The sequence below is a fragment of the Calidris pugnax genome, unplaced genomic scaffold (assembly GCF_001431845.1).
Source record: "Calidris pugnax isolate Ruff unplaced genomic scaffold, ASM143184v1 scaffold92, whole genome shotgun sequence".
Classification (NCBI taxonomy): domain Eukaryota; kingdom Metazoa; phylum Chordata; class Aves; order Charadriiformes; family Scolopacidae; genus Calidris; species Calidris pugnax.
Window position 1 is genome coordinate 953,863 of NW_015090823.1, and position 25,201 is coordinate 979,063.

Sequence of the window (25,201 nt, forward strand, 5' to 3'; positions counted from 1 at the left end):
CTATAGGTAGCATGAGAAATTCGGGGGTGGTGTTGCTTTGAAACAGAAGTTGAATGGGAAGTCTTAAGATGGCAGAGATGCTTTGGTTTTACAAAAATACTGAGGCTTAGGGGTGATGTGTGTGATGGGACGGATTTGTGTTTACAACCCCATTTTAATTTTTTTTTTTTTTTTTTTTTTTTTAATCTGGTGGGATTCCAGGTAGTGTGGGCAGCAGGGGTTTTGCAGGGGTGTCGGGGATGGGGCTGTACCAGTCCGTGTGAGTGGACACAGGAGTGTGCAAACGGCTCTTTGTCTCCCTCTCTTGGCCCTCTCAAGGCCACGTGGAGGCTTGAGCCATTATTGTTATTAATATTTTAAATGAACGTGAGCCCAAGCGCACACGGGTTATACACTCACGTTTCAGATTGACCTCAGCTACTGGTGAATTCATCTTCAATCCAGCAAATAGATTTCAAATGATGAGAAAAAGGAAGAAGGCAGATATGGAAATATCACGGTGTTTTCATGTAAAATCAGGTGCTGAGCTCCTTCATTAGGGGTGGAGGTTGGTGGGTTTTTTAATTTTGGTTTGGGGTTTGAGGTTGGTTTTGGATGGCTTATTTTTTTTGTTACCTTGCAATTCAAGTTTTCAAACCGAAGCCAGAGAGGTATGGTTTGAAACCCAACTCCAAACTGAATGCAAGAGCTGCTGAGCTCTCTTTGACTTTATTTGGAGCGCTGGGCGCTAATCACTTTGAAGATCATAAATCTCATATTATTTAAGCCTCTCCCCCAGTCTTTGTAGATGGCCTACATTTCAGGTCTGTTTCCCTCCCATGTTATGCTCCAGGCGGGAAGAGAAGGGTGGAGTGACCTGGTTAGACCCCTTACTTGCCTACCAATTCCCTGCTGTGGCTGCTCTCACCCTGAAAATGGGGAGGAGGGAAACTCCTGTGGAGTTTGAGGTTTTCTCGCAGTTTGTGGGTCAGCCATGTGCTTTATGAGAAAGCTGCCTTCTGATCCCTCAACCTATTTGGCAAACATTTCTTCCCCCCTCCCCTCTTCAAACTCTCCTCCCACCTGGATGCAACAGTAATTTGTATGTGAATGAGAGGGAAAAGGGTGTGTATGGAAAAAGAAGCATCTTCTGCCTTGCCTATCTGGTTTGGCTTTTTATTTAGCGAGTCTAATGCTGGTTGTTTCCTGTTTATATCAAGGGAAATGCAAAGAGACAGTAATAAACTTTCACCTTCAGTGCTGGCAACCTGGGGAGGGACATCTGCTTCTTGATGGTTTGGGATCATGTCCAGAGCATGGCAGGGACAGAACCGAGTACAAATGTGGCTTCAGAGCCTTGCCATGAAAGGGTGTCCAGTGGGACCAGGAAAAGGTCTGACTGAAAGTGGTGAAATGGGAACTTTTCCTCACCGTAACGTGCTGGTTCCTCAGCAGGTGATGCTGCTGCGGTCGTACCAGATCTTGCCTGGTTTATTTCCCTGTTGGTATATGCAGCCTTCAGCCTTTAAGGAAATATCGCACTGTTTGTTTTTGTAGATGGCTCTGAAGAGAGCTGTTCTGGAGAGCCAGGTAATTCACCCTTTGTCTGGAGTTAATCCCTGAGATAATACTGCCTTCTGTAATGCACACGTGGAGCTAGGGCTGATGGTTTTGGGAGAAGACAGGGCTTGTGTGGGTGTTGTGCATTGATCCACAGCTGGAGAAGCAAAATACACAGACGCTGCATCACTGATCTCTTCTCCATCAGGAAAGTGATGTGTAGGATCGTGTCCTTCCAGCAATGAGTCTCTGAGTGCCAGGGTGGAATGAAGGCTCAGATCTCCTCTCCTTCCAGAGGAGGGAATGAGAGGTCCCCTCCAAGCCCCTTTATGCTCTCAAGCACTAAGCTGCACCCCAGTGCTGGGAGAGAGCGTGTCTCTCTTGAGTCAAAGCTGAAAGGTTCTGTGTTACCAGCACAGGAAAGGCTTAGCAGGATCTGCGTGTGCTCTGTATCCAAATATGTCATGCAGTTTCATACCAGAAAAGGCTGACCCTTGCAGGCAGGCTGTCATTTGTTTAATGATAATGACAGGTTTGGTATTTGTATCAATGTAAAGGTGATCCTGCCGTGTGACTCTCCAATATTTCAGACAGACAAGCAGGCATTAGCGAGCAGCCCAGGGCTCAGCACAGCTTGAATTTTCCTGCTGGTTCTTTACTCCTACTACTTTATTTTCTTGGGTGTACACCCATTGTAATAAGGATATATATGTATTGCCAACAGGCTTCCTAGAAATAGGATCTTGGGATGGATTTACCTGGGAAACGGTCATAGCTTAGAGATGTATTGCTGGGGCAGGATGGATTTTCAGAACACAAAGGGAAGTATCCAGAACAAAATAAGGAAATAAGAAATGCAATTGAAGTGACCTCATATTTCATATGCACATTAGCTCGACACTTACATTTGCACATCAGGTGGTTTTGATTGTTGCACATGACTGTAAGGGACAGATTTCAAAATCCCTCTCTTCCAGTGATCAGTCAGCATTAAATAATTCGAGCTGCTTAAGATTCCCAGTCAGTAGGACCTGAGTAGACTTTTCTGGCCAATTGAGAGTGTCTGCCAGAATATCGTAAAGAGCGGTGAGGGACTGGGCCTGTTGAAAAATTCCTCCCTTCCAAAACCAAGCGAAGGCTCCTGTGAGTTACTGCCCTGCTCTCTGCAAGAGGTGCCAAAGGGGTTCCCATCCCTCAGGACCTCCTTATGTTAGATCTCCCTGCCCTGTTTGTATCTGACAGAGCCATTGTCTAAGGGAGCTTTAAGTTTTCAGGTTTATGTGGGCTTTTCAACAGTTGTTTTGAGGTAATAAGAGTGAGTTCTCTCAGGTCTTCACAGCTGATGTCCTGTAGATGCATGAAATGAGAAATTAAAGTGGGCAAACTGCATCTGAGATCTAAAATCACTGGTGGCTCTTTTTCAGTGCCATTAATAACACTCTGACCTTGTTTGGTACTTTCCACCCACACGTCTGAAGGTACTTTGCTAATGAATTTAGCATCCCGGTGCCTCCGGAAGGTAGGGAGGTGTTTAACCCCGTCTTACAGATGAGGCAGACACAGACTGACTACCTGGCTTTTCCCAAAGATGCTGAGCATCGTGATTGCAGTTGAAATCAGTGGATGTTTTTTAGGACAGTTGCCTGTGGACATTGAGGCGTATTGTAATCCAGGGACTTGCTCCCTGGCGGAGCTGGGATACGGACTCTGATTCTCTGATTCATAGTCTTGTGCTCAACCACAGACAAGTTCTTCCTCCCCTCCATCCTTTTGAAGGTGGAAAGAAGGGCCCAACTTGCTAGGTAGTTTGTTATTAATATCTGGGATGCAAAACTCTCTGCAGATTTAATTTCGCTCAATCAGGGCTTCCCTCCCCGCAGGGATCTCTCTCATAGTTTTTCATTCCACTTTGTGTTCCCACCTCCCCCTAATCTCATGTGTTCCCTATATGTCATTTCTGTTCCTGCTTGGCTTTTCCCTGTGGGTAGTTCAGGTTTCAGTCTGCCCTCCAGATTTCCATCCCAGTCCTGCTTTGCCCTCCTCTCAAGGGGAGGTTCACATCCTCCTTCCTTCTCCCCTCTGGGGATCAATTCAGATTTCACTCTCTCTTCTTCTCTGCATTGCCCCAGGGTACCTGCCTAAGACTTGCATCTGCTTTTCATCTCTTGAGCCTTTACTAACTGGAACTCAGCCCGGCTGTCCGTATCTGCCTTGACTGACACTGGATCTAAGCTGAGCACTACCTTGGCCTTTCCCTTTTGAAGTTCCCTTGCTCTGTCCTAGGGATAGACTGATTGCATAAATTTGTATGTGTGCTGGTTCCTCATTGAAATGCAGCCCTTTGGGAAAGCATCAGAGAAAGCCCTGGCTTGAGGGAAAGTCCTCTGTTTCTATATATGGCACTGTTTTGCTTAGGACAGATATGTAGAGGAACCCCTTCTTCAAGCTAGTTTTGTTCTGGCACCTTGTAGAGGCCCTCAGATGAGATTGCTGGGAATGAACTCCAAAAACAGGTCAGTGAGTCTCTGGGGAAGCTGATGAGGGAAAGGGGAATGGAAGCAGGAGGAAGGATTTGGCCTTTTAAAATTTTCTCTCAAGAGGTGGACTGAAACCACTGAATTAATTTGATGTTAGCCAATAACAGTTGACAACAACCCAGCATCACTTCAGCGTTGGCTGGATTGTATCTGTTCCTTAAGATCCAGCAGTACATTCACAAACTCCTGCTTTCCTGGTCCAGGCTTCTAAAGAGCAACCTATATTTATAAGTTAATTCTTACGCTTGTTGCCTTGGCCCACTGGCAATATATCTTGTAAAGCTGTTCCAAAACTGTCTTAGAGATGAGAGAGGGAGAGACAGGTCTTCCTTTCGTGCAAATTCCCTGCTCCACCTGGGCTCCTATCATCCTTTGGGAAATATTTTCTAGGCTTGCAGGTGACAAGCCCTAGTTTTGTGGACCTGTCTAAAGGGACACAACAACTATTTTTACAATAGAAACTATGCTCAAGGCATGGCTGTCACTGTCAAACCACTATTTAGGTTGCCCGGCACCTTTTTAAGCGGTGAGTTGCACGAACTACTGTGCATGGATATGACTCTTCTGCCTACTAGAGAATGGCTCATCGGTAATAAGGAGAGGACTCCGAATTCTTGAAGGCCTTTCATCTGGTGAGCTCCAAGAATTCAATCAAAAGCCTGCACCACCCAGCAAGGGTGGGGCCCTACACCCATTTTGCAGAAGGGCAAGTCATAGCATAAAAAAAGGTGAAGGCAATGGGGTTTCAAGCAAGGCCTCTAATTTTGGAAGGCTGACATCAGAGTGCACTTTCTCTCCTCCCAGAGGTGCCGATCTGCTAGCGCTCCATGTGAAATCAATGGGCTGCACCGGGGCTGCTCAGCCCCTTAGGAGTCAGGTGTTGGGTTTGTGCTAGCAAGAAACCCTCTTGCTCTGCTTCCCTGACACATAGAAATTGCCCAGAGCCACCAAGCTGGAGTGGAGAACTGGCTCTGAGCTCCCTCTTCCCCTCAATCACTAGACTTCATTCCCTCCACCCAAAATGAAAAACTATGTGATACTTTCCAGCAAAGTTGATCTTTCTCACTCTCCCTTTCTTTTTTAATTATATTACTTGTGTGTATTTAATGCAATCCCTCTAGCTGTTCTTCCTGTGTCACAGTTCCCTGGGGCACGGCAACTGGTGCCAAAACTGCCGTGAACCAATCAGAGACACCTGCGGAGCTGGGATGGAGCCAGCCCCAGTCACGGGAGCCGTCTGATTCCAAGTTAATTCCTTTCAAACGTGGGATGTGGTGGAAAGTGCCTTGCAACCAAGGGCTACCTGCACCCCGACTCGCTAGATGGACACTGCTCTGCCCTCCTGATAGATGACTGACCCGGGAAGATGGGTACTGGACAGCAGGGAGGCAGTGCCAGGCATTTAGCTGGTTTGTGGCTGGTTCAGAGCCAGAGGGCACAGAGAAGACAGAACAATCACAGTCTGCTCCCCTGGATGAGAGACCCATGGAAAGGGGAAATTTTTTTCACGCAGGGAATTTGGAGAATGGTTCAGGGACTGGTTCTGGCCCCAGCAAAGCCCAAGAAGGCAACTTTGTTGCTGACTTCAACAGGAACATGATTAAGCTCTGGAGAACCTGTGTGAGCATGCAAGAGGGCATGGGAGAAGCCATGAAGCCCGGTGTGTGTGTGAAATCGGATTGATAAGGAAAGGGGCAGGGATGCAGCCCAGGGTGGGAGCAGAGGAGATAAGCACAAAGGTGTAGGCAGAGGTGGAGTTCTGGAGAGCTTTGGAAGTTGGGCAAGTGAAATTGAGAGAGATGCAGGGAGCAGTGCTGTAATGCTTGGGAAGGCTGGGATAGAAGGGCAGGACCTCTGGGCTGAGGATGGCTAAGGAGGAGTGGGCAGGGAGAGTCCTGGAATGGAGACATGAGAGAGATCACAGCCTCAATGGTGGTAAAATAGTTTTCCATGCTTTGTTTGGAGGTTCTTGCCATTCTGACCAAGAAAATGGCATCTTTCCCTCACTTTTTCTTTAAATATCTCCAATTTGGCAGGTCCACAGGCCTTGGTAGAGAAGGTACCACATGCCTGAGTACCAACAGTAAGAGTGAAGGCGCTGTAAATTGTTGCTTCTCGGTATGTTTTTGCCAGACTTGCTCCCTGAACAGGGATTGCCATGGGGAAGCACCAGCTAGCCTCTGTGCTCCTGAGGCTCAGTCTCTAAAGTGAAGAGCAGCCCTTCGTCAGGACGTGCAGGCATCAATATGAGCGTGGCCATCCATACCTCTTCCCACCTCTGGTTTTGGTTCTCCACTCCCTTGCCCGTTAGGAGCCTGCTGTGCTCTACGTCATCATTTTGAGGTTTATCATTTGGCACAGAGGGATGACTTCTTCCTTTCTCCTGTTCTCTCTTCAAAAGCAAAAACACCAGGGAAATGCTGTATCGGAAAGGCCATGAATGCAAAGCTGAGCGTGGTTCTGTTTGTTTTCTTTCGTGAAGCCTGTAGCTTGGTTATTCTTAAAGTTCTCATTTCCCACCCTGCCTTTTACTGCAGCTAAGGCGCAACTATTAACATCCCCAGCTGAAGCTCAGGGGATAAAGCACACCAGATCAGGCCTCCATTAACGAACTCAAAGGCCTCGTATAGCTGTGGTGCAGGTGTGTTGAGGTTAGGGATTACATCTTAATTTTTCAGTGTGCTGTCATTACTGAGTTATAGGATATTGTCTGTTAGGCATTCGGTGTGGGATTAACTCCCCTTTTGTCAGGCTGACAGCTTCTGAAAAATCCCACCTTTCAGTGTGAAACGATATCAAATGTTATAGGGTGAATATCATTGCATTGACATAAGGGTTTTCTGCTTTCTTCCCGGGTGCCTGTTAAGCCTTGCCGTACGTGCAGGATAGTACATGTGGAAATAGTAATTGCAAGCCCATTATTATTATTGCTATAATTTATTATTAGTGTGTTTTTTATTTTATGGTGCCCACGTGTGCAGGTAATTCACAGAGAAGTGCACTTACACCATTGGAAGGTGGGAAGGCTCAGTTCACTGCAAGAGCCTTGCATCCAGTTTTTGATAACCTGTTTCTGTCACAAAATTTCCTCCCTTGACTTCAGGCAAGCCCCTTTGGGGCAGCTTCAGCCAGTCCTGTCGTATTGAGTAGTGATTTTGGAGTGATTCAGCCCTGGAAGAGCTGTGCTGTTCATTTTTGGTGAGGGGCAATTGGTTCGGCCCCTCTTTTAAGCTTGTGTGCACCTGATCTTCTATTTCTATCCAGCGAAATAGCCTCAACAGTGGGGGAGGGAGCGATGTGAATAAGTCAAACTCTTAAACAGTTGTGAGTTGCTGACTGTGAGATAAGCCAGATACGAAGGCAGATAAACATCTGTTTCAAAGAGGTTACTGTCTAAATAGTAACTGCACAACAAATATGATTGTCTTCTATCTCACAAGAACCACCACAGATCCTGCCTCGTAAGTGGTACTGGAGAAGGCTGACACGGCTTGAACGGCCTCACTCGGGCAGGGCACGGGGATCTCTTATCGAGATGTGGGGAGAGCACGCGAGGCTCTGGGTGCTGAATCAGTCGGTGGGTTCCACCTCTGCAAAGAGGACAATGAGGGGTGCTTACGTTACCCCAGAAGTGTTCGTCAAAAGGAGGTGGCTTGGGGGGCTGCATTCAGGCTGCCCGTCCTGCTGCCTGGCAGAGGAGGAACATCAATCCAGATTACCAGACCTTAAACTGGGTTTATATGGGGAGGGCTGCAGCCAGAGTCCTGCCCAACCAACAGGATCCAACCATTGAATCAAACGTGGACTGGTCAGTCTGTCAGTCTGTCTGTCTGTCGGGAGGGTATGGCCTTCCACACAGTGAAATCAGAGCTGCTAAGGCGAATCTTTCCAACTTCCTCGTGTAAGGCTGGCTTTTCACAGCTTTGCAATATGTCTGCAGGATGTTTTTCATGAGCCAAATGTTTGCCAAAAGTTCACAGATCAGTTACAAAACAGATGTACTTATTTTTTTTTTTTTTTTTTCTCCCCTTCTTCCTACTGGTAAGGAAGAGTTTGTGCAGTAATTGCAGGCAGGTTGGGAGATGTTTTCTTCATAATTCTCCTTCTTATGAAATGTTTATGAAACACCTTCCACAAATCGGTTACGCAAGCAAGCTGAAGAGCTTTGATCATTTTCCATCGCCCTCAATATGTTTCTTAGTTTGTTTTGCTTTTTGTTTTTGTTTTTAGGCCAGAGATAGGTAAGAAACAACCCATCCTTGGCCAGGCCCTGCAGAGGTTCTAGCCAACTTAAGGAAAGGACTCTCTTTCCATCCAGTCACCCTTCCTGTGTTTTTCACTCCCGTTGCTCGGGGGCAGCTGACCCTATTTTAAGGCTGTGAAAACATCCACTTGAGATTTGCAAGTGTGATTCCTTTCCTATCCCGCCGGAGCCCCAAGGTGGCTGTGGCTGTGCGTACCGGTGCCGCCATCTGCCGTTACCTCCTCGGGAGGAGCTGGGGCCTGCTCCCAACGCTGCCCCGAGCCTCCCCACCGGCCCCTACTGGTAAGGAAGAGTTTGTGCAGTAATTGCAGGCAGGTTGGGAGATGTTTTCTTCATAATTCTCCTTCTTATGAAATGTTTATGAAACACCTTCCACAAATCGGTTACGCAAGCAAGCTGAAGAGCTTTGATCATTTTCCATCGCCCTCAATATGTTTCTTAGTTTGTTTTGCTTTTTGTTTTTGTTTTTAGGCCAGAGATAGGTAAGAAACAACCCATCCTTGGCCAGGCCCTGCAGAGGTTCTAGCCAACTTAAGGAAAGGACTCTCTTTCCATCCAGTCACCCTTCCTGTGTTTTTCACTCCCGTTGCTCGGGGGCAGCTGACCCTATTTTAAGGCTGTGAAAACATCCACTTGAGATTTGCAAGTGTGATTCCTTTCCTATCCCGCCGGAGCCCCAAGGTGGCTGTGGCTGTGCGTACCGGTGCCGCCATCTGCCGTTACCTCCTCGGGAGGAGCTGGGGCCTGCTCCCAACGCTGCCCCGAGCCTCCCCACCGGCCCAAACGGGGAAGAAGGTGCCCGTAGATCCACAACTTCCAGCCCGGGCTTCACACCTCTCCCTACCTGCTGGCCAGGGGGACGTGTTAGCAGTGCATGGCCTGCTCCCGCTGGCTCGTAATTTCGTTTTTTTTTGGTTTTTTTCCTTATCTAAGTGTTATTTCCCCAAATTGAATTCAATGGGAAGAAACTCAGGTTTGCACTCAATGACTTCTCCTTCCCCATTCCCCCGGCTGGCATGACCGTCGCGTAAAACCAAAGTCCTGAGGAAGCACAGTGGGATTTAACTAGTTTAAACTAAATCACTGTCTCTCACTTGCAATATTTTAGCTTCTAGTACCTACGCGAGGTGATTCTCTGATCGCTCCAACCGCTTTTTGGTTCCTTAAAGAAAACTTTTCTCCAGAAAATGCCTGCAAATATGAGTCAGATGCACTGAGAAAGGAGAAGGCAACTCCTCCCCTAGTTTTATTAATTTGAAATTTGCATTATTTTAAGGGAGTCTCATGATATTGAGTGGCCTCGCCCACAATGTGTGTGGTTTTTTGGGGTTTTTGGTTTTGGTTTTTTTAATGTACAGTTGGTAATACTGCCGGTTTAGCCAGGGAAAAAAAAGAAGGTGCAGGATTTGCATAAACCATCCCAAAAGTCTTGGATATACCCCGAACTCTTGCTAATGAACAATTAGCCAGCTGCAGGCCTGTTGGGGAGAGAGAGAGAGAGGAGGGAGAGGTAAATTTGAGCCTAAACCCAATGAAAAATAGGTGCAGGGGAGAAGGATTTGTCAAGAACACCCAGGTTCCCGCCCACTGCGCAGGAGGGAGCCAGAGAATTCCAGGGACGGGGGAAGGAGCAGTGGGAGATGTTGTTGTTTTTAAATTGGGAACCGGTCCTTTGCCAAACCCACCTCCCGTTCTCATATTGTGCGATGCCGGGATGCAGCTACACACCCCTTTCGCCCTGGAACGCTTCCAAATCATTCCGCTTGGCAGCTGTAAAAATTGATTTCAGTTTGGAAATGGCTTGTGCTTCTTCAACACTCCACTCCTATTGGGATCATAACTTAGGCGGGATCAAGTGCCTTGTTCTCTAAGACGTGGATAACTTTTCTTTTTTTGGGACTGTTCAGACTTGGACGACTGCATTGCGTGAGGCAGACACAATGAATTGCAAGCAGGCGTAACTTATTTATTTTTTTAATTTATTTTTACTTTTTGGCTCGGATGATGACTTTTTTTTTTTTTAATGCACCCTCAGAAAGAAAACGTGCATAAAATCATTTGCCTGCAATGACTGACTGGCTCAGGGGTAACGGTGTATCCTCCTGAGCCTTTTCCCTAACATTTAGTGACTTAGACGCTATCCGCATTGATAGCCATCAAGAAGATCTTTTCATCTGATTTTTGTTTCACCGGGCTAAGAGGGATGATCATGCCAACCTGAAAGGTAGGAACGGACTGGAATTGATAGCACGTATAACTCTTGTTGCAAGGAGCTAGTATTATTGCAAAACGAGTTTCGGCAGCGTCCAGAGCTATCGTTGTAATGAAAGGAGATGTTGTAACTCTCTCCCCTCCGCGTGGTACCTGCCACAACGCAGAGGTGAACGTTACAGGGCCAGCTCCTCCACTGCAGCTGAGAGCCTCTTGTGATCGTGTTTTCTCCTCTGCTCCTGTGGAGATTCATTTGCTTTAGCCAAATTGAAGTAAAACCTTCGTCAACCAAAAATATTCGCTTGGGCCGCTGTTATTAAAAACTGAATTTCTTGTCCCCCTCTGCTGGTAGGAGGCTGTAGGACCTAAAGGCTGTAGGACCTAAAGGCCGTACGGCAAAACCCCAGCAAAGGTGACCCCGCTTGTCCTTCTGGGGGGCTCGGGAGTAATTTGGTGGGAGATGGTGAGGTTCAGCCCTAGAAGAAACCTGCAATGCTGGGCCAGTGGACAGGGTTTTCAAGACCTGTCTTTTCTGGTGTCCTCCTGTTTTTTCCAGTTTGTGGAAACTGGAACCTCTTCTTACACTGGAAAGGCTTAGATGAGGAATGGGACTCATGGTTGCCTTGTGCCAGGCGTTCTCATGCTTGTGAAAAACTTCAGCCTAAGTTTAGAAATTGTTTGCTCGGGTCTTTTCTTAGAGGAAAAAAAAATATAAGAGCTCTTACAACCTTTCTGTCTCCTGTGCATGGCATCTGCGCATAGCCACTCCTCAGCTTTCAGGAATTAACCTAAAAACTTCTAAAAGTTTCCCAAGTTCCCCTCTCTCCTGACCCAGTCAACCTTAGCAAAGGATTTCAGCTAGTACAAAGTGATGTAACAGTTTTTTGTTTGTTTATTTTTGATGTAGTGGCAACACTAGAAACTAATATGGAAACTATGAAATAAACCAGACACAAGGATTCAGTTCTAGTTCTGGGTGAATTTTCTCATAAGATTGTGGACTAGGAAATTAAGATTTTTTTATTTTTTTTTTGTAGATAGCAGTCTTTCTTGAATTTTAAAGTAGGTCAAAATGACCACTGGTCGAAGGGCTGACACCTGTGAAGTTTTCCAGTTCTTTATCCATGGCTTGTTCTAGCTAAGAAAGCAGATTTTTCCTTGCCAAAACCAGTACAATTTCTTCTTGTTTTCTGCTCTGAAATATGTTTGGTGCCTGAGGTGCTGTATTTTCAAGTCTGGAAGATTACACTGCTTTTTGAGGTCTTTTACTTCATGACCTTTCCTTTCCCGTCCCCTTGTACCATTCTCTGCCACCTGCAGAACAAAATAAGAGGCTATCGATAGCCAGCCCTGCCAAGGGTTGTGAGTCGTGATCCATAAAGGAGAATTGCCTCCTGTCTCCCTTATAACTCCACAAACTGCCTCAATGTGTTTTCCGAGGAAAGCACTCCCGTGCTTGGAACCTTGCTAAGTCACTGCAACTTTGTTACTTCCTCAAGTGTTTTAATTAGTATGTTTTCTGCAAGCCTCCCCTTGGCTTGGCAGAGCAGGAAAACTATGTTCATGTTATAAACTGGAGAGGAGAAGTGAGGAACGACCCCGTTCCTCTCTGCAAAGCGTGGGACGGATGCAGTGAGCCCTGATCTCTAACTTTTTTTGAAAGGAGCCCCTTTCCCAATGCCTTCCAGCCTCTCAGGCTCCTCGCCTCCCCACACCTCCATCCCCTTGTCTCTGCTCCCTAATGCTACAGCTACTTTGCTCTTTTTCAGATTAAAACCGAAGACCTCAGCGACTCCTTGCAGTCTACAATCCCCCCTAGGTCAGGTCACCTTGTGCAGGGATCATCAATGATGCCCGGAAGCCAAATTGCGGGGGTAAGTGACTTCACTGTTTTGGGGATCTGGAAGTCTGAGATGGCACTGGTTAATGGACCTCTGGAGAAGAGGCTGGGTTTGACACGCTTGCCAGACTACACATGCCTTTCGGCAGTGGCAAAAGGAGACTTGAGGGTATGATGGCCACTACGTTGAAAAAGTGAATTTGCGTTGGCAAAAGTCAGCTTCCTCCTCAGCCTCTTTCTTTTCTGCAGAAAATTTTATGTGTGTTCAAAGGCAGACTGGACACATACTAGGAAGAGATTTCCTTTGAGGGTTTACTAAGTAGGCAAACCACACCATGCTCAGGAAATCCCTTGAACTGAAAATAATCGGAGGCTGAGACAACACAAGAGGAAGCATTAGGTATGCTTGCCCTGGTCTTCCTCTTTCATGAACACCTTGTTAATGCCATTGTTGGAGATGGCATCTGAGGCTAGATTAACTCTTGAACCGAACCAGGATAGTCAGCCTTGAATCTGCTGGCTCCAATTGATTTACACAAGAGAAGAAATTAACTCCTTGAGGGATTTTTTTTTTTCCCTAAGGTAAAAAATTGGTGTTTAGCACTTAATTCTTGTTAAATGCTAGTGGGAGTTAGATGCCAGAAGGCCACACAGCTGCTCAGTAATCTCTTCCTTCATTCTTTCACGGGGTATTCAGATCCCTTACACAATTCAGGGACTGTTCAAGTTCCCCAAGGCTTCGAAACAGTTCTTGAGAAGCTCAAAAAGCTCATCTTATTGAGTAATGAGCTCCTTTAAAAAGGTACCTCTAAAAAGAGTTGGTCTTAATGGTTTTTTTTTTGTGTGTGTATGTGTCTATCCCAAGCAAATGTAATCTCTTATCTTCTAATCCCTACACCAGACCTGGGGCTGGGACCCCAGTAATGTGAAAGAGCACTGGGATCTAATCCTCATCTCTCAGTACCCATTGCCTGCTCCACTCAGGGCACGGTGAGGAATTTCTGGCAGTGCAGGGTGGGGAATTTCGTGGCAAAGGACAGGAAAAAACATTTTTGGATCTGGTCACTGGGTCCATTGTGATGCGTTTGCTGTTGGTGCAGAGAATCAGGCACTGCTGGGCATTGCTTCTTTCCCATCCCAGCACGTGACTGGCTGGGAAATCAGCCTTCCACGGAAAGTAGGCTCCCGGTGTTCGTGAGATGGGACAGTCAGCTGCACATCACTCTGTAATTTTAGGGAGCTGACTCTCTGAAAACACATTGTCTGAAAGAAACTGAAATCCAAGAGGTTTCGCTGTTACTTCTAACAACTGGGTTTTGATTGTCAGTGCCTCAAAAACACCATTTTTCAGGAATTGACTTTTTCAGAGAAAAGCAGACAATTCTCCATGTGGATGTCTGAACGTGTACAGAATTATTCTTATATAGCTGAAAACTTCAGATCCTGGAGTACCTCTGGATCCATAGTTCTCCAGTGCACGAATTACACAAATCTGGCATGTTGGCAGTTAAATGTAAAGTGTGAATTGGGTCAAGGACAGTATAAAAGAGGAGGGAAGCTTTATAGGAGAGGTGACAGTGTGTGAAGAGCAGACACCTCTGAGTCTTCTTGTTCCCTTTGCTTTTTCCCATAGGATATGAGCTCTCTCCACACCCTGCAGCAGCTTGTATTGCTTCCTGGCCACATGCAGTCAGTTCCCCAGTTTCTTCTGTCTCAGTCCCAGGCTGGACAACAAGGTAAGAGGAAGAAAAGCCAAAAGGGGCATTGTTATAAGCAGATACGTTTCTAGGAAAAATCTCCCTTCTCATAACTGTTGCTTTTAATCTGATCTGTTACGTTTTCCGAGCACTACGGTGTCTGTTCCCCTGCTGTGTTACCGGCTGCGTTTTCCCCTGCTCTTCCCCCCGTGCTGGTTCCCACAGTTGGGATGATCCCAGTGGTTGCTCCGGGAAAGGTCCGGTCCTTGAGATGCTCCTGGCACCTGTGGCTTGTGTGCTCCAAGAGTGCCACCTTGGGGCCAGTCTTTGCAGGCTTGGTGGGGATCCCACCTCCGAAATTCAGGACAGCATCTGCTTGGCTTTCAGGAGAAGAGCAAGGAGCCTGCTCCCTGGGAGCTCCTGGGAGCCTGCCTGAGCTCCCAGCCTCGCCGGGTTAGCACCCTCCATTTCTTCCAGAAAACTGAGGAGAGGTTGAGTTGACCTCTCTAATACCTTAGAGGGAAGGAGCTGAGCTGCTCTGGTGGAAGGATGATGCTGGCACCAGAACAAAGAGGTCTAACCTAGCCGGGAGCAAACCGGGGATCAGAGCTGAGAAGTTTGGAGTTGCCAGTGGTTGTTCCCAAATCTTGCTCCAAGCCATGGGGCAGGAGAGGACAGGAGGTCTAAGTCCTTCTGAAACGCGGTGTAACCAGCTCTGTGAAAGGACTGCGGACTGAAGTCATTGCTTGAGACAGTCCCTCTGTTTCTATTTTTCCCCCTGATATTTTTGATGGCATTTCTCCAGTAACAGGGATACAAGCATGCCAGCGATGAAGTTTTATGCTGCTTGTGGACAGGCAAGCGTAGGCTGACAGATAACTTGACAGATGCAAAGGTACTTGGGTCCTTTGCTCACGTTCTTGACTTACTCCAGCACAGAGATCCCTCCATACGAACCAATATTCAGAATTAAAACCTTAACATCTCTGCAGCTTGAATCCACTGGTGCATATGCTCCCAAAGAAAACCTGTATTGTAGGCAAATGGGAAACCTCTTTCTCATTGGTGGTATATAAACTCTTCTCTCTGCCAAATTACACTAAGTGGTGTAAAAAGAAATGACTTGTTATATATTTACCAATAATCTAGAATTTAGTTTGTTTGAAATGGCAGGGTCAGCAGGTGTGCTGCCTGCTTCTATTCATGTATAATGGGAAACACATTATACTGCAAAACAGACCTGGGTTCCTTTTTATAGAGTTAGAGTTTCTTCTGTTAAGTGACTTCCTTTGGCAGCTATAAACCCCTCCAACAGATGGCCACTGGTTTGGCCATGAGCCCTTTTGGTTCCAGACGTGATAAAGCTGGGATATTCTGGCCAGTAGCCAGCTTTTTGTGCAAGAGCACTTCCATTTGCATAGATGATTGCCAGGTTTTAATGATCCTTTGCCATGTGCACGCACAGCCACTGGGGAGTAAAAGTGAAGGCACAGATAAGTTTTGTGGAATTAGTTGTTTGGTAGAGATAGAGGTGGAGTGTTCTTCATACCAGAGAGGTGTCCAAAATATTCCTGAAGTTGTCCCTTGGGCCATCATGGGAACACCCTCAATGTTTCCTGAGTTCTGACTGATGGATACATCAGTTCACGGATTTCATGGCCAAAGGGACTTGGCTGTGGGCTTAGCATTCCCGAGAGGATGGGTGTTTTCTTTTGGTTTTTGTGTTTTGAAGGTGTTTTTAAGCCAGGTAAGTTGCCAGGTCTGATTCACTGTGCAGCCCTTCAACCAGCTAATGCTGGCACACTCAAAATGAGGGGGTGAACTGTGTGCCGTGAAGGTGGAACCCAACAGCCAGGTAGGTGCTGGGAACACTCTCAGCCAAGATATTGCTGCTGAAGTCTTCATCTTACGAAAACACAGCCTCCGTCTCATCAGATGTCAAACCGGTGATTCCTGAATCCAGTCCATAATTTTCATTTGAGCTGGAGCTTAGCTTTCGCAAAGGTGTTCAATCATGATTTTAAAGACTCCAAATGACAGAGCATCCGCCATGTCCCTAGGCAAGCCATTCCAGTGATTAATTACCTTCACTGTTAAAAATGTGCACCTCATTACCAGCCTGCATTTGAAATTCAAAGTTGTTCCAGCATTAGAGAAAGCTTATTGAAACACCAATCTAAATAAATAAATGGGATCCTGCACATTCAGATCTAAATTAAAAAAGGAAAGACAGAAAGAGAGAGAGGGGGGACTGATTGATTCTGGAGATTATCTTTTTTCCTTTTTTTTTTTTTTTTTTAAACAAACAAAAGAATAAAGTTTGCCTAGAAGTAGAAAAAATGTTATAACAAGGGGTGGTTTAGTGCACAGAGTGTGTGTTGACAGTTCCTTGTGATGCTGTGAGCGTAGATGTCATGCGATAAAGAGATTTCAGAGTGGGATCAGCACATTCCACTTAGGAAGGCTCTGAGAGTGGCAGCTAAACTGTGTCAAATCTACAATCCCCCTCACCTCGTCAGCACATGAGTATAAATGAAAAGAATTCAGATTATGATCAGGAAAAAACCAAACAAAACACAACAAACAAACAAACCAAAATCCCCAGATCCAGCAATTTAAAAACCAAAATAATTAACTGGGAAGTTCCTAATATCTGAACTGGTAGAGTAGAAAATTCTTTGAGATTTTGATGAGCGGCTTCACCCTCTTTCAATTCACTCACACTCACACAATGTCACACACAGGAGGACTGGTAAAGCAGCAATCAGGCAGATACAGACTTTTAACCTCCAGCACCAAAATTCCACTCCATTAATTTACCTAAAAAGTCCCCTACCACCATGTGTGCGCTGCAGCAAATAAATGGCAACAATACATCACTGCTATGGTAATAATACTAATATTTATGTTCTGGATTATAGGACACTGGTTTGGAAATTTAGGAGCCTTGGAATTTCCTTCCTAGCTCTCCTGCCAGACAACTGTGAACCCTGCAAAGGTCATTCCTTATTCTGAAAACAGCTGTTTTCCCAGCTTCAAAAGACTTTATTTTTCTTTTTTTTTTTTTTTTTTTTTTTTTCAGAAGTCCATAAATTTGTAGTTTTCCCTATAATTGTCAGTTGCAATCAATAGAATATATTGACTGTTTCAAGAAAGGTTATAAATCCTTACTAAATTCTATAGGCTTCACCCTCAACTGATTTGAAGAACCTAACTAAATTTCTAGGGAACTACACTGTTTCTGTCACTACTTAATCCTTTAGGACATTCCCTGCAAGAGATACAGGCTTGTGCTTGGCAGTTTGTCAACTAAACAATTACACAGTCTCCATAAATACTAGGTTTTGTTAGTTTTATAGATCTCCCTCCTTTTTTCCTTTCATCATTTTGTGTCAGTTTATATATTCCAAAGGAAACTCAATTTATTTGAAATACAGTAGGGTAGAAAAGAAAGGGTCAGATGGCTTCAAAATGACACTTCAAAATGAAATGTATAGTGGAAAGCAGAGTGAGAAGGCTCGTGCAATTTACTGTAGAATCAGGATTTTTTTAACAAGATCCAAGTGGCTGAAAGTTGGAGTCAGAAAAGCTTCTATTGGAAATAAGATGCAAATGTTTTTTAACAGCTACAATGATTAAGCACTGGGAGAGAACGCCACTAAGGATGTAGTAAATTCTCTGCTGCTTGGCATCTGAAATCAAAGTTAGATGTCTGTCCCCTAGTTCAGCCTTAGGTTAATGAGCTACATGCAGGGATCAGTGGATGAAATATTTTACCTATATCATTGTTGTAATAATTCTTTTTGGCCTAAAAAAACCAATATGAAAAGAACTTTTCCTTTCTCATGATCCAGCTCAGAGGCATCCACACTCGTAACGGCTGAAATTCTCGTATTTTTTAACAAGATCCGATGTTTTCCATTCAGAGATGACCCTTCCCTGTGCAGAGGGACGTTCAGCTGCCCAGGTGCTGATGAGGGAGCTGGTCTGATCAGATGCATCTCTCTTTTTCTCTCCTCAGCTTTGCAGCCAAACCTCCTCTCCTTCCCTCAGCAACAGGGCAGCCTTCTCCTCTCCCAGCCGGGACCCAGCCTGGCATCACAGGTAACTTGCCTCAATATATACAGTCCCACCCCAAGAAGCACTCATCTGCAAAAACTGCTGCTTCACTAAAGGCAAAAGGCAGAAAAAAAAGTGTACTTTTCTATTGTTGTGACTTAATGCATCTTTTTTGTTGTTGTTTTTACAGGCTGTGGGCCGTTCCGGACTCCCTGGCTCATCGGTTGAACCCCACCTGGATGTACCCCAGCATTTGCAAGTGGCAAAGCACCTAACTCCATCAGGAGCATCTGAGGAACCCAGTGACCTGGAAGAGCTGGAAAAGTTTGCTAAGACTTTCAAACAAAGGCGAATCAAACTGGGGTTCACACAGGTGAGTGGCCTCGTCACTGGGAATGTGATGTGAAGATGTTGGAATGGGGGAGTTTGTGGTAGAGACACGGATGGAGGAAGGGCTGGATTAGATACAGTCTGGCTTTCTTTGGAGCATCCCCTTCCAAACGCGTGAAGAGACAAACCCTTCCCAATATTTCATTACCACAGCACCATTATCTGCACCTTCTCCAGCACAGAAAGGCTCAGGGGTGTGGGGCAGATTCCTGTGGGAAGAGAAGCCACTTTCTCTGGAAGGCAGGTCATGGAAACAAGGCTGAAGCCAGCCTGGAAGCAACCTGAGAAGTGGTGTGACAGCGGGAAGCCGTGAGAGGTTTTTCTGAGCTCATGTTGTGATTTTTGGATCTTCTCTGGCAGGGTGACGTTGGACTTGCCATGGGGAAGCTCTATGGCAATGATTTCAGCCAGACCACCATTTCCCGCTTTGAGGCTCTCAACCTGAGTTTTAAGAATATGTGCAAGCTCAAACCCCTGCTGGAGAAGTGGCTGAGTGACGCAGGTAGGTGACTTGACATGCAGAAATGCCACCAGGATGAGAAATTGGCCAGGACGAGAGGATCCATCTAGGAACCTCCAATAAAAGCTAGGAAAATCCGAGCTGGGGTTAAGACCTCTGAGATCCATGGCTGCTTTCTGCTGTGGATCACACAGCACGTTGCACAAGCAGCACAAGGATATCAAACCACATCTGTCCTTTCTCCCTGGCACTGTGGGATTCACATTGCAATCTGGTGTCTGGGGCAGTCCCTTCCTGCATCACCTCTCTCTGGGTTGCACGGCCTGGGGCAAATCGCTGGGTTAGTCCATTCAGTCCCTCCCTGTGTAAAGTGGAAAGAACAGGAAGGGATTCCTAGAGTGCTGGGAGGTCAGCCCGGTGATTAGTAATTAGGAAAGGAAGCTATCACTGCAAGGGGAATCCCCAGTAGCAGCAGGATTGGGCTGGTGTCCTCTGCTGGCTGCAAACCACTGTAGGCATGAATGGATTAGTCTCATGTGCTTTACTCAGCCCTTCAGCACTTGCACGTTTGACCAATGTATGGTGTCAGGAGGTGTTTCACCTACACGAGGCCTGATCCTGGGGGTGTAAGTCAATATCTTTAACTGTGCGAAATTAAACCATTGGAAAATGTGTGGTCCCCATCAGAGCAGGCTTGAAATCAAACTGGAAAAAAGAAAACTAGTGCGTCGATTAAAATTTTAGCATTCATATTTCTTTCCTGATTTGGACAAGATTGTTGATGAATTTAGGATTTGTAAGCAATTTTAATCATCAGAGGAAGGATCCATGATGTAGGAACATTTTACTGATTTTAGAAGGTGCCATAGTTCCCAGAAAGGATCTAGGAATGAAAATAGCTCGTTATCTTCTTGAATATCTCTTTTCCCCTTCCTCTCTCTCCAGAATCTGCTCCTTTGGATTCTTCCATGAGCACTCCCAATTCCTACCCCTCAGTGAACGAGATGTTTGGACGGAAAAGGAAGAAGCGAACCAGCATTGAGACCAACATCCGCTCCACGCTGGAGAAAAGATTTCAAGATGTGAGGGGAAAAATCTTTCAATGTGTTGTGAACTCTCTCTGATTTTTGGTATTTGCTGGGTCATAGAAGCACTGAATCCTCAAAAAAAAAAAAAAAAGAAAAAGAGCAGGTTAATCTGTGAAAAAAATTTTACCTTGCCTGTAAATTGAACTTTTAAGAGCACACATATGGTATTTATGCTAATTCACAGAGAAAACACCAATATCCATAAGCATTAAGGAAGCGGTGCTTAATTTTCTGTAACATCGTTCCATTTTGCAAATCACTGTCAGTGAAAAAAAAAAAAAAAGAGATAGAGCAGGTTAGAAAAGGCGTGAAGGGGTTAGCAGGAAAAGTGATTTTAAAAAAAAGGAAATCGGACACAATATTTCCTCAATTTCATCACGACACCTCCCCATTTTCAGCCCCAGCCAGAGCTGATCTGCTGCACCCACCTCATCTCTGGGTGCGTGTGACGGGAGCTGCGTGGCCACGGCGCAGCGCCGGGACGGGCGCCCCGTTAAGCAGGTCTTGTGAGACCACAGAACTAGTTGGTCCAGATATTGCTGCTGAATCATTTCAGAAGTGGAGCCCTTCACTTTTTAAGCATGAAGATTTTCAAGAAAAATCACTGCAGAGAGCAAACAAAGCTTTAAATCACTAGGACTAAATTGTACCTTGAGAATTTTTCATCTAAACTGTTTTTGATAGGCCGTCATTTTTTCTTGGTTTCTCCCAATCATCTAAAATTTTCCTCCTAAGACTGTTAACGAGAACAAAAGACAGTCATTGCCAGACCATTATCGGCACCTCATTTTTAGCTAGTATGAGGGATTCTTTGTAATGGGAAAGCTGTCTTGGCATCTCTGTGCTAGGTATTTTTGACCCTCACGTCTCCAACACAGATCAAAACTCATAGAGCTAAATGCTGTCAAATGCACCAGAAAATAAGAGATGCAGAAGAAAGGACAGGTACTATTATTTCCCTTTATAAATGAGGGATGGAAGAAGAAAGAGAAGAAGTGGCTTCTCTGAGATGGTGCAGGTAGGAGTCCAGACAGCACTCAGAGCTTGTGTGTCCTGTGTATTGATAAGAAGACCACCAGTCATTAGCTTCCCCCCAAGCAATGATTTAGGGTGCTGTTAAGATCAAAGAGCATGGTGCTTTATGCAATAACAGGACGAGGTACTGTATGACTCATCCCCCTCTGATTCCGTGAGACTTGATGCTGAATCAGAGGCACTTTCTGGGTCACAGAACATAATCTCTCACCCTAATATTTACCCCTTGTCTTAAAAGCAAATTTTCTCCCCTCCCCAGTTTACAACTAACCCCACCTTTGCTCTCTGCCTTCCCAGCAGTGGGACCATACATTGATGCTGTATGTCACAGCTCCTTGGGGCTTGCTTTAACCTCCTGCTCTTTCTCAGCAGAACCCCAAGCCCAGTTCAGAGGAGATATCCTTGATAGCAGAGCAGCTCTCCATGGAAAAGGAGGTGGTTCGGGTCTGGTTCTGCAACCGGCGCCAGAAGGAAAAACGGATCAGCTGCCCGATGCCATCCCCCATCAAATCACCCATCTACAACTCCAGACTGGTGAGAGACTTTGGATTAAGGAGTTCTAGGTGCCATCCCAGACAAGCGGGGAAAAGGGTGGGGGGATACAGGAGTGTTTTCTGGAAAAGGAGGCAGAACCTTGTACACGCAAGTCCCTGAGCTGTTGGGAAGCTCCTTCCACAGTCCGTGAGGACAACACCTGGAGGAGCTGGGCTAGCCGTGGATTTGGCATAGCTTCATCATCCCAATGGAATGGAATCTCAGGCTCACATTACAGAATATTTAGTTTTATTCTATTAATGAAAGCAGTAGAAAGATGATACAAGTTTACTAGAAGGTGCATGTCAGTTTAATTGTAGGATAATTTCATAGAATCATTCAGGTTGGAAGAGACCCTTGGGATCATTGAGTCCAACCATCTACCCTACTCTACATAGTCCTCCCCTACACCATGTCCCTCAGTACCCCATCTAAACGTCCCTTAAACACATCCAGAGATGGTGACTCAAATTTATCCAAACAGGGGTGCTATTCCAAAACTTTTCACCCTAAGATTGGTAAGTAAAAGCTTTCCGAGGTTAACGGGGGAGGAATCAGCATTCCATGCGATGAGAATTGCATCCAGAGTTGTTAACTCTGAAACCTAGTGGTAACCATTTACATGTTTGTTGTTTTACATCTGCGCAGAAAGGCAGAATACACTCCAGCAGGGCTGGCTGTCCTTCTCTCGTGTTGTCCATTCACATTTTGGCAAGCACATTTTCATTGCCAGGAAGGATGAGGAAAAGAGAAACTGTTGTGAGAGCAGCTGAAAACGTGTTCTTGCAACCTGCTGTCAGTGGCCACTGTGGATAACAAGCTACTATTGCGTTTCTGCTAGTTAATAATTGCTTAGTTGCTTCCACCTATAAAAGTGTCAGGAATCTCCCTACAGCGTTGTTAGTGCTGGAGCACACGTGGGTGTGAGGGAGAGCACATATTCACAAGCAATATTTTATCTTGAAATCATCCGGGTTTTGGAATTATGCATCAGAAGGCAGGAAAACATCACAAGAAGTTTGGTCACTTGTTGCACAACGCATTTTGGTCTACAGTCACAAACACAAAATGCTGCTTGCAAGCCATGAATTTTTAAAGCAGTAGCTTTGATGAATAGTTTTCCTGTGAAGGCATTCTGCGAAGCAAGCCTTTGCTCATCAGTCATTCTGAACGTGTTGCCTGTAGTTAAACTATCACGGTTGAACAACAAATGCCGCAGGCTCGCTTTGAGTGCAGCCACCAAATTACTAATTGTCACCTGAGAATTCTCACCCATCAAGAACGCCGCAAAGCAGAAGGGATTATTTGTGCCCAGGACCAGAGGGAGCTGGGATGTTTCAGGCTAGGAATACCCAGGCTGAAACATCCAAAGGGCAGTGGCTCCTACTGATGGGATCTCAGGACTTCCAGAAAGTTTGGCTTGCATTTGATAATTTCAAGGCTTTTCCATACTTTTCCATAGCTGATCCATAAATTTAGACCTGTGTAGAGAGTGTCAGGCATATGTACGCTCATTCTGATTTCTTTCTGTGACCCTGGGTATGGGAATGGTGCTTCTACACTACAGCATGACCAGAAATATCTGTGGGAGCCTCAGATGTAGATAGGAAGGCTGGGAGCTGGGAGTCCTCTGGGACTGGGAGCCAGCACACTCTGAAAGGAGTACGAAAGGAGTGGCATTTTGTGATCTATACCCTCATGGTGCCACGTGCTTACAGTTTGCTTCTGTTTCTCTCTAGGTCTCTACCTCAGGGTCCTTGGGGCCCCTCTCCGTCAATCCAGTGCATAGCACCATGCCTGGGACAGGTAAGCCTTTAGAATAAGCCTTTAGAAACCTGCCTCACTTGCCATTCCTTCCCTCCTTCCTCTGCTCCTGCTCTTTCCCTACTTGGTTTCCAGCTCATATTTGCAGGCCACTCTTAATAAGACCCTTGGGTTTGGCCAGGGAAAGTATCCCCATATAACTGGTACACAAAGGAGAAGAACAGCAGGGCCTTTCTCTTGGCTGGAACAAAGATGTGAAAGCTTCCCGGGCATGGTAACATTCCCAGGATAATCCTAGGCAAATTTTACTGGGGTGTTTAGCTTTGGGAGCCAGGCACACCTAGAAGCCGAACAGAAGGAGTGCTTGGGGGTAGGTTACTCTGTTTCTCCAGCAGAAGGTTGTCAGATCTGCTCTGATAAGTGTGATTCACACGAATAGAAGCTACAGAGAGTGCAGTCCTGGAGACCCCCACCCTCTCCGTGGCTGGGGCACAGATCCTGCCTTGCTGCTGCAGGGCAGGCAGTGACTCACACCAACGGGATGGGTACAAGATAGGGTGGGAGTGTTCGGGCTCGGGCTGTCCTTGGCAGGAAAAGGAGATCCCGGCCTTATTCTGCTTTCTCTGCTACGCAGTAACATCATCGTGTTCCCCAGGGAATTCCAGCAGGCCCTCCTCCCCTGGCAGTGCACTCCATGCCAGCAGCCCCGGCACAGCCCAGAGCAACTCCAAAGCTGCAATGAACTCATCCGGTTTCAACTCTTCAGGGTAAGACAGCAGCTTGCTCCTTGGCAGGGGCATCAGGGGTTTTGGGAGAAAAGCAGTGGGACCTTAGAGGAGAATGTGTGAGCCCTGAGAGGCTCCAGCAACGTGGAGCTGCGTGGTGGCACCTTCTTAGGTGAAGCTTTGTAGCTAAACCAAAGCTTCTTGGGATAGGGCTATTTTTCTGCTTGAGGACCAATAGTAAATCAAGTTTTGCCTGAAAAACTGTGCTGAGAAACAAAGAAAAGGGGAAAAACAGAAGGGGGAAAAAAAAAAACACAATAAAAGCCCCCCCCCCCACCAAAACCCAGATAGAAACACTGGCCATAAGGACTGTCCTAAACGAACTCCTTGTGTGGAGGAAGCAGAAGAAGGCTTAGTTTGGCTGTTTCTGCTTGGATAACCCCCTCCACAGCCAGTTTTCTCTCCTGCAGTGCCACCCAGAGAGCTCTGCTGCAGAGCTGACTATTCCACAGCAGCAGATGAAACAAGAGGAAAGATTTTCCTCTGCCCTGCCTTTAGATGCTACAAAAGCATTAAGCCACACGTGCGGGCTCAGAGCCCCTCTGGTTATTTCACTGAATGTGCCTCTGCCACGGTCTGTGCTGCTGAGGCCTCTCTGTGTTTGTGGCTCCTGCTCCATGGCACCAAGGATGCTGTGTGTCAGTAGGAAGGCCACAGGGAGCAGAGGGTGTTACCTGCAGCTGCTGGGCTTTCTGAGTCATGGATCATCCTGTGCCGTGAATCAGATCTCCTCTTATGAGGAGGAAGTCCCAACAGCCAGGTGAACTCATGAGCCACCGTGGAAGATGTTCCTTAGAAAGACAGGGGGGTTGCTAGCAGCTTCCTGCAGGAGCAAAGGATCGTTTGCTGGCTGCCAAGTCGAAGTGAGGTTACACAGAGAATAATAATGATTTTGTATTTCAAGGAAAACGGTTAACAACATGGCAACTGTAGCTCTTATTCCCTGTGTTGCAAACAGATCTTGGTACCGATGGAATCAACCTACCTACCTCCACTGA

At 46.1% G+C, this 25,201-nt stretch overlaps 1 protein-coding gene across 1 annotated transcript in view; it reads left to right on the forward strand.

The window, feature by feature from the left end:
* POU2F3 (POU class 2 homeobox 3) overlaps positions 1-25,201 on the forward strand; it is a 44,286-nt gene extending 19,085 nt beyond the window's left edge. Inside the window, exons 5-14 of the mRNA XM_014939950.1 lie at positions 12,321-12,425; positions 14,025-14,127; positions 18,110-18,192; positions 18,338-18,520; positions 18,898-19,039; positions 19,943-20,079; positions 21,493-21,654; positions 23,394-23,460; positions 24,053-24,185; positions 25,162-25,201. Coding sequence (XP_014795436.1) covers positions 12,321-12,425; positions 14,025-14,127; positions 18,110-18,192; positions 18,338-18,520; positions 18,898-19,039; positions 19,943-20,079; positions 21,493-21,654; positions 23,394-23,460; positions 24,053-24,185; positions 25,162-25,201 — 1,155 coding nt within the window. The remainder of the gene's footprint in view (positions 1-12,320; positions 12,426-14,024; positions 14,128-18,109; positions 18,193-18,337; positions 18,521-18,897; positions 19,040-19,942; positions 20,080-21,492; positions 21,655-23,393; positions 23,461-24,052; positions 24,186-25,161) is intronic.